Source organism: Podarcis tiliguerta, assembly GCF_965153285.1.
Source record: "Podarcis tiliguerta genome assembly, chromosome: 3".
NCBI lineage: Eukaryota > Metazoa > Chordata > Lepidosauria > Squamata > Lacertidae > Podarcis > Podarcis tiliguerta.
The window spans coordinates 462,875-472,062 of NC_139536.1; the positions used below are offsets into that span (position 1 = coordinate 462,875).

General features: G+C 54.2%; 1 protein-coding gene across 1 annotated transcript; it reads right to left on the reverse strand.

The window, feature by feature from the left end:
* Positions 1 to 441: 441 nt before the first annotated feature.
* Positions 442 to 8,361, reverse strand: ATRAID (all-trans retinoic acid induced differentiation factor). Its single transcript, XM_083432796.1, has 6 exons — positions 8,090 to 8,361; positions 6,132 to 6,203; positions 4,757 to 4,828; positions 4,373 to 4,494; positions 2,086 to 2,186; positions 442 to 1,228 (listed from the first exon to the last, which is right to left on the reverse strand). The coding sequence occupies exons 1-6, from the start codon at positions 8,335 to 8,337 to the stop codon at positions 1,124 to 1,126; spliced, it is 720 nt and encodes a 239-aa protein (XP_083288922.1). The 5' UTR covers positions 8,338 to 8,361; the 3' UTR covers positions 442 to 1,123.
* Positions 8,362 to 9,188: the final 827 nt, after the last annotated feature.

Consider the following 9,188-nt stretch of genomic DNA (forward strand, 5'->3'; position numbering starts at 1 on the left):
AGACCATTGTAATCAAATTGAAACTTTAGCTGGACTCTGAGACTCACTTGTAATGTAATGAAAGCATGGATGATTTGAAAATTGAAATTTGGAGAACAGAAGCGCTCCAACTGGAGAACAGCCTTCACCAAAGGTGTCCTGGGCTTTGAAGACACTCGAACTCAGGACGCAAGGGGGAAACGTGCTAAGAGGAAGGCACGCTTGGCAAATCCTCACCGGGATCAACTCCTGCCCAGAAACCTCTGTCCCCACTGTGGAAGGACGTGTGGGTCCAGAACTCGCCTCCACAGTCACTTACAGACTCATTGTTAAAACCGTGTTTATGGAAGACAATCTTACTCGGCTACGAGGGATCGCCAAAGAAAAAGAAGAAACATTTTAATAAGGAACCATGATGGGGACGGGGGGAAGTCAAGCAATTCAGAGAATCTCAAGAGACGATTATATAATTGTTGGATTGTAAATTTGTATTGATAAAAACAAAAAGTATTTCAAAATAAAAACAAAGTACTTATGCAACCTTTGGGCAATCCTGTTTAAATGCCTGGAATGAACCTGAGGGGGCCGTGAGCAGCTCACCGGGGGCTGCGGCCTCTGCATTTCCAACTCGCCGTCAACACACAGAAGCAAAAGTGTGAAGCTCCTTCATTTCGGCAATTGTGGGTGAGGACGTCAACACACAGGTGCCCTGTCTCCAGCCTGACTCTTCCTGGGGGGCAACGGACAAACCTTTCTAGGGAAATGGCGCAGGGCGGGTTTTCTGGGAGAGAGCAAAACGAGGGGGGCAACCCCCACCGCTCTGACTCTGGCTGCGTCAGGGACCCCATCCATGAGGCCTTTTGGGGGTTCAGAGGGCAGGAACTGCAGCGAGGCTTGTGAGATTCTGCCCCTTGTGAGAATCCCAAGATATCAGAGCGGTCTTGGCGGGGGGGGGGGGGGGGAGCGCAGGGCGCCTCTTCCTCTGGGACCCTCTGGCCAGCAGCCCCAAGGCAGAGCCCCTGAGCCCTGGGGGGTTCGGTTCCACCACAAGGACCATTCCTCTCCGTGTTCTGGTTCCAGACTTTATTCCAAACTTGTGGCCCAAGCCGAAGGGCTTCTGTCCAGCCACCGAGAAGAGAGGCCTCTAGGAGACCTTGGCCTTCCGCCTCTGGGTGACCCACAGAAGGAGGGAGAGGGCGAGGGTGACTGCTCCCAAGGTCCCAAAGAACAGCAGGTAGGGGAAGGTGCCCTAGAAAAGAAAGGCCAGTTAGGAAGACTTTTATCCTCTTGGGGCAGCCCCCAAAGCCCCCCAACACCCAAGCCAGTCTGGGGAAGGCCGGGAGGGGGCAGCGTCTTTGACTGTTGGCTGCCGCTGGACCTGGCTGGCTCGAGGGTCTGCCGTCTTGCAGAGAATCATAAATTGGATGAGTTGGAAGGGTCCCTGAGGGTCTAATAATAATAATAATAATAATAATAATAATAATAATAATAATAAATATATTTATACCCCGCCCTCCCTGACCAGAGCCGGGCTCAGGGCAGCTAACACCAGTAAAATTACAGTAAAAACACAACAGGGGTGGGGAACCCCAATTTAAAATGCAGGTTAAAATGCAATTTAAAATGCAGCCTCATTTTAAAGTAGCCGATAAATCAAGTCCATAAGGGGAGGGAAACATAAGGGTCAAACTGAGTCCAAACCAAAGGCCAGGTGGAACAGCTCTGTCTTGCAGGCCCTGCGGAAAGAGGTCAAGTCCCGCAGGGCCCTAGTCTCTTGTGACAGAGCATTCCGCCACGTCGGGGCCAGTGCTGAAAAGGCCCTGGTGCAATTCCCTACAATGCTGGAATCTTTTTGCCCATCGTGGGGCTCGAACTTGCGGCCCTGAGCCGCCCACACAGCTGCAGGGCTGGGGCAGGGCTCCCGCCGTTGGGCCAGGGGGGGGGCAGAGGCCCTGCATTCCTGGCCTCTGCTGTCTCCCAGCCCCCAGGCTTTCCTGGGGCACGAAAAAAGCCGCTCTGCTCCAGTTGAGTAGCACAACCCCCCCCGGCCCCCTCTTTGCACCCCTCCTCTCAAACACAAAGCCCCCCACCCTCTGGGCAGCTCACCTGGCGCAGGCACTTGTAGCCGTAGTGGGGGCTATTGCAGAGGCACTGGGGCGAGCCGGGCCCGTCGTGGGAACACGAGGAGTCCTTTGGGCACAGGTGGCCTGGGGGAGGAAGAGGACAAGAGAAGGAGACTTCCCCCACATCCTGCAGGTGAAGAATGTTTAAGAAGAGCCTGCAGGATCAGGCCAGTGGCCCAATTAGTCCAGCATCTCGTCCTACAGTGGCCCAATACCCCAAAGAACCTCAGAATCCAGGTAGACTGTCTCTGGACCTGGAGGTTCTAGAAGAACAGAAGAGAAGCCCGCTGGGTCAGGCTAGGGGCAAATCCAGTCTAGCGCCCTGTTCTTACACTGGCCGACCACACGCAGGATTCGACCAGCCTCCTTTCGGGCTACCAGGGCCAGGCCATGATGTCTCAGTGGTGGAGGCAATGAGACCCCCCCCCCCGGAGCCCCCCAGCTCCTTGCAGGGCTCCCCTCTGTTCCAGCAAGGTCTGAGCAGAACGTCCCACGCAAGGCCACAGGTCTGGTGCAGGAGAAGCTTCTGGCGGCTGGTGCCCCATGACCAGATGCGTCTGCCCTCCCCTCCTGCAGCCCTTGGCAGGAACACAAAAGAGACGCGGGTGGCGCTGTGGGTTTAACCACAGAGCCTAGGGCTTGCCAATCAGGAGGTCAGCGGTTCGAATCCCCGCGACGGGGTGAGCTCCCGTTGCTCAGTCCCTGCTCCTACCAACCTAGCAGTTCAAAAGCACGTCAAGGTGCAAGCAGATAAATAGGTCCCGCTCCGGCGGGAAGGAAAACGGCGTTTCTGTGCGCTGCTCTGGTTCACCAGAAGCGGCTCAGTCATGCTGGCCACATGACCCAGAAGCTGTATGCCCGCTCCCTCGGCCAATAAAGCGAGATGAGCGCCGCAACCCCAGAGTCATCCGCAACTGGACCTCCTTTACCTTTAGCCCTTGGCAGAAACACCAAAGAGCTGCTGCCGTCCTTTCTAGGGTTGTGCCTCAAAGGAGACAGGCGGTCGCCCTGAGCAACTGGGCCATGTGGTATGAGGGATTCTGGGATGGCCCTGGACTCTGGACTGTTTTCCTGCCCTCCCCTGAGCTCTCTCAGCGCTGCTGAACACCAAACAGACACGGCACCATGCCCAGGTCCCAGGGTGGGTTGCTCTCGGCCCACAGGGCACTTCTGGAACCCCTGAATGGTTCAGACCCCCCCACCCCCCGCTCCTGCACCTCAGGCTGTATCTCTAAGAATGCACCGTCATGTATTGTCACCCATGAAGAAGGGAGAGCCCTGCCCAGGAGACCCAGTGCTGGCAGCACTCAAACGCACGTTGTGTGGCATTCACGCTCTCCTGATGCAAAAGGGGAGTTGGAGGAGGAGGGTGTCCCTTGGGTGCACCTTTGCGCTCAGCACGGCTCCAATTCCTACACTGTGGGACTCAGGTGGGATTGCTATGAGGAATTAGGAAAAATGGAGCATGCCATTGTGTCCGCGATGAAAGCATTGCTGTGACTGGGCTTGATTCATTGACAATAATTTCTGATCAAATCCCACAGGCCTCTCCACCTCTGCCCCATCTTCTCTACTGTCTATTTTCTACGCCTGACAGGCATGTAAAGCATTCTAAATCACAGACTGGTGGCTTCACCAGGCATCCTGAGCCATAAAGATAGGAGGTAACTTTGATGTAGCTTTCGTTAATCTTTAGATAGATCTTAAGGGTCAGGAAGAGAGTTCACATGGAGATGGTAAATGCAGCTTTCTTTCCTATGGGTTTATGAGCTCTGGGGGTATTAAATGCATTTCTACTTGGCTCCTGTTTATTTAGCTTAACCACGTATGCATGTTCAAGTAGGAAATAGTTTCTTTGTAGTTAAAAGGATTTCTTCTGATTTGACTTTGTCCCACGTGGGGTTTTTGAAATGCTCAGAGGAAATCTGATTGGTTCTTATGAACACTGTATAAAAAGTTCTTTTCTGAATAAAACGACCTGGGCCGGAGGGTGGAGAAATTATTATTGGCACTTCCTCCCAGAGTCTTGCTGGTCAAGCCTCTGTGTGTATTTTATTAATCAGAGTCCAATCCTTCCTTGCTTTTGGGAAGCAACACTACACACAACCATCATCCTGCAGCTCCTTCACTGCGGCGGATATAGGAAGGACTTTGGTGGCTTCCCAAATTGATGCTTCCTGCGCCCCACAGCTGCCCTGACCCCCCACATTCTGCACGAGGCTGCTCCTCCAGCACCCGAGCAGGCCAGCCCCTGCCCACCCCCTCCATACCGAGCCCCCCTGAGCCGTTGCAGGGGTTCCTCTGGCCGTGGCAGATCCGGCTGCTCCCTTGGACGGTGACGTTCTCCCAGCCTTCGTTGCCTCCAGGGCAGTCCAGCGTCAGGGGCAGAGCTCTGCGGATCAAGGGGAATTATGAATCTCACCGAGTCCAGGACTGGTCTCCCCCCAACTGTCCCAGCAGCAAGACTTGGAAGCCATGTCCCAGGGGCCCGCCTTGCAGCAAGGGGCCACGGGAGCCACAAAAAACTTCCCAGCCACCACGAAGCTGCTGTTTCCCAGGAGGCAGCGGCACCAGGGGAACCCATCACCCTCGGGCTCAGCTGGCAGAGTCCAGGAGAAGCAGAAGCCCCCAGCCCAGCTCTCCACCCCACTCACAGGGTCTGCAGCTGGGTGAAGCCCCGGAAGGCGTCTTCAGGGAGAGACTCCAGAGGGTTGTCAGTCAGGTCGCTGCATTGAGAAGGAGGAAGCACAGTCAGGCCCTGCGCTCTGGTATGGAAACACAGGAAACGGCCTGTTGCAGAGTCAGGCCCACTGACAGGGGCTCTCCAGGGCAATGGTTCTCATACTTTTCCCCTTGGGCCACAGAATAAAAATTTGCTTTGGCTGCACCAACTTTTAAACTGGTAAGAAATACATTGGGAAATGAAAAGAAACTGCTCCTAGCAGTGCTTGATTCAGTACGCTTCCGAGCACAATTCAAAGTGTTGGTGCTGACCTTTAAAGCCCTAAACGGTCTCAGCCCAGTAGACCTGAAGGAGCGTCTCCACCCCCATCGTTCTGCCCGGACACTGAGGTCCAGCGCTGAGGGCCTTCTGGCGATTCCCTCCCTGCGAGAAGTGAGGTTACAAGGAACCAGGCAGAGGGCCTTCTAGGTAGTGGCGCCCGCCCTGTGGAACGCCCTCCCACCAGATGTCAAGGAAATAAAGAACTATCTGACTTTTAGACGACATCGAAAGACTGCCCTGTTTAGGGAAACTTTTAATGTTTGATGCATTACTGTGTTTTGATATTTTGTTGGGGGCCACCCAGAGTGGCTGGGGAGGCCCAGCCAGATGGGCAGGGTATAATTAATAAATTGTTATTGTTCTTATCATTATTATTATAGCATAGCACCACACCCTTTGAGAGCCACTGCTCCAGGGTTTGGGGCATGAAAGTTTTACCAGCTTTTCTTGCATCTGCCCTCCCCTGAGGTTGAACCTGAGGCCTTCTGCATGCAAGGCACCTGCTCTGCCACAGGGCACATTTTGGTGTGGCACATCACACGGGCATCATTGCCCCCTCTGGGACTGGGCTACCAAACCTCAGGGCAAGTGTATCATGTGGAGGCATAATTTCTAGCCTGAAATGGAGCGCAGATGAAGAACCCGGGAGAGGGTGCTTGAATACAAACCTCAGGCTCCCTTCCTAATACTTCCCTGTACGATGGGGCACCAAGACTGTGACTCAGCCCCATTCCAGGGCAGCCTAATCCCTGCATGGCGTTACGTGTGAGCAAGAAAATACAAAGCCAAGCAGAGACCAGAACTCTGTCCCTCCAGCTCCCTCTGAAAAGGCCGGGGGGAAAGGACAGGCGACTTCAGGTTAGGACCCAAGAGCTGAATCCGTCCCACCAATCCAGCCTGAACAAAGGAGCCTAAAGAGGGCTTGGAAGGCCAGAGAGTTCCACAGGCACACAGAATGCAGGACTGGGTGGGCCCCTTTGGCCTGATCCAGCAGCCAGGCTCCTCTTCGGTGTTTAGGGACTCACATGAGCAAAGCCGTGCTGGCCTCCTGGAAGCCGGAACACAGGTGCTGCAGCGAGCAGTTCCCCAGATCCAGCCTAGAGGACCAAGAGAGAGGAGCATCAGTTAGCAGGAGCCCCCAGTCCCTGCCCTTCCTTCCCTCACCCTCCAGCAGTTTTGGAGGTTGGGGGTGAAGGATGAGTTTCTCACAGCAGCAATAATATGGGGCTCACCCCAAACCTCAGCCGCAGAGCCTCGCGCTTCCGTTGGGCCTTTGGAACAGCCGCCAACTAGCAGCATCAGGTCACAATCTGTTCCAGGCCTCCAAGCATAGAATGGTAGAGTTGGAAGGGACCCTGAGGATCATCTAGTCCAACCAACTGCAATGCAGGTGCCCTCCAGATGTTCATCGGCACCAGCACCATGCAGCTATGCTGGCAGGGGCTGATGGGGGTGCTAGTCCCACAAATCTGGAGCATATCAGCAGTGCCAGATTACCAAATAGCCAGAGTAGACACCGGTCCATGGGCCCCATGACAATGGATCAAAATAATATTGAATTCATCCTCAAAGAATTTTTAATTTGGAAGAGAAACTCCCATTAACTCAGAAGCCTACATTATTGCAAGCCCCCCCCCCCCCAATTTTGACTGCCTAGCACTGTGTATCCAGCACTGTGTATCAGGTTGGGGATAGATGCATCAGTCTTTTGGGGGGCCACCTGAGAGCATCATCTCTTCCCCAAAGGCCCACAAGAGATTTTCTGCAATGCATCCAAGTTCAAGCGGTGATGTGGGATGAACATTTTCCTCCCCAGACAAGAGGGCCAATTGTCAAGGGATGATGGGAGTTGTAGTCCAGCCACATCTGGGAGGCACAACATCTGCTACGCTTGCCACTGTGAATGACAATGCATTCACATCGGGTGACTGGAGCAGCTACCCTGCTGCCAGAATCTAAGGTGAGAGTGACAGGTAACATTTCCCAGGTGACTACCCCTTGGAAGCACACATGCCAGGCAGTGGTGCTGCGAGTGTGACCTGGCAGACCAGAGTTTGAATTCCCACTTAGCTGAGAAGATCACTGGATGAACCTTGGACCTGTCTCTCAGCCTAACTCAGGCTTCCTCAAACTTGGCTCTCCAGATGTTTTTGGCCTACAGCTCCCACGATCCCTAGCTAGCAGGACCAGTGGTTAGGGATGATGGGAATGGTAGTCTCAAAACATCTGGAGGGCTGAGTCTCAGGAAGCCTGGCCTAACCCTACGTCACAGGGTTGCTGTGAGAATAAAATGGGGGGGGGGGAACCCAGGCCGTGAGGTCCTTGGAGGAAAAGGTGGGATATAAATAAAATAAATATTTATGCATTCGGCTTTTCAGGCATTTATTTAGTAAATGTATATACTGCCCTTCACTCAAGGATAAAGCTACTATTTGCAAAGCTAAGCGAAGTCTGGTGTAGGTTCAAATTGGATTGTGGACTGCATGTTGACCCTGCTGCATTGCAGGGGTTTGGACTAGATGATCCTTGGGAGCACAGCTGTCAACATTTCCCTTTCTTTAAGGGAGATTCCCTTCTTCCAAATAGGATTCCTCGCAAGAAAAGGGAAAAGTTGACAGCTATGCTTGGGAGTCCCTTCCAGTTCTACCATTCTATGATTCTAAAACCCAGCATAAAAGCACAAGATACATAGAATCATAGATCCTGGAATAGTAGAGTTGGAGGGAACCCCAAGGGTCATCCAGTCCAAATTCCTGAGAGGTAGGAATCTCAACTAAAGCATCCAGGACATGAAAACCTCACATTCACAGAAAGCCGCGCCCCTCCCGGCAGGCTGACATCAGATTCGGCGACAGAGGCCTGCGTCTTCATCCCTCCCTCCGCTCAAAACTGAATAATGTCCGGGAAGGATCCCCTTTTCAAACACGGCCGAGATGCCTTTGGCTGCAGCCCCCCGGCTCCCTCCCTCCCGGGCCGGACTCACCCCACCACCGCGGCGGCGGCCTCGCTCCCCGAGCAGCAGCAGCGGCCCTGCAGCCGAGAGCCCGGCCGGGAGGCGCACTGCGCGGCCACCGCGGAGCCGTTCCGTACGCGCCCCGGGCAGCAGCCTCCGCCGCACACCGCCGGCAGCCCCGCTTCGCCGCCGTCTCCCGCCGCCGCCGCCAGGCAGAAGCCCAGCAAGGGCAGGAGGAGCAGCAGCCGCAGCGGGAAGAGGCGCCTGGGCGCAGCCATGATGCGGCACGTGACCTCGCCCGGGGAGGGGTCACGTGAGCGGAAGAAGCCCCGCCCCTCGAGCGCGCCGCGGGGAGGAAAAGGGGCGGGGTCTGCGCTGGCACGAGGAGAGGCGTGTGGCCGGATCCTGACGGGCCAGGGCAGCCGCGTGTTCTCATGGGGGTCAAGAGGCCCTGTGGAACTCGGGATCCAGATAGACTGCCTCTGCCCCGGGATGCTCCTCCCCGAGGGAGGGCAGAAGAAGAACGAGCCTGCAGCTGGATCAGGCCCAAGGGGGGGACACAACAATATATATGATACATATTGATATCAATATATATATATATCGATATATCATATATATATCATATATATACATATATATATATATGTAGAGAGATTTTACTTTCTTGGGCTCCATGATCACTGCAGATGGTGACAGCAGCCACGAAATTAAGAGACGCCTGCTTCTTGGGAGGAAAGCAATGGCAAACCTAGACAGGATATTAAAAAGTAGAGACATCACCTTGCCAACAAAGGTCCGTATAGTAAAAGCTATGGTTTTCCCAGTAGTGATGTATGGAAGTGAGAGCTGGACCATCAAGAAGGCTGATCGCCGAAGAATTGACGCTTTTGAATGGAGACTCTTGAGAGTCCCATGGACTGCAAGAAGATCCAACCTCTCCATTCTGAAGGAAATCAGCCCTGAGTGCCCCCTGGAAGGACAGATCCTGCAGCTGAGGCTCCAAGACTTTGGCCACCTCATGAGAAGAGAAGATTCCCTGGAAAAGACCCTGATGTTGGGAAAGATGGAGGGCACAAGGAGAAGGGGACGACAGAGGATGAGATGGTTGGACAGTGTTCTCAAAGTG

Excerpts from the sequence above, each read along its gene's own strand:
- ATRAID (XM_083432796.1), bottom strand. The coding sequence starts at position 8,337 with ATGGCTGCGCCCAGGCGCCTCTTCCCGCTGCGGCTGCTGCTCCTCCTG. Across the intron at positions 4,829-6,131 it reads GCCAGCACGGCTTTGCTCAT|CGACCTGACTGACAACCCTC; the intron begins GTGAGTCCCTAA and ends TTCTCAATGCAG. Across the intron at positions 1,229-2,085 it reads GCTACAAGTGCCTGCGCCAG|GGCACCTTCCCCTACCTGCT; the intron begins GTGAGCTGCCCA and ends TTTCTTTTCTAG.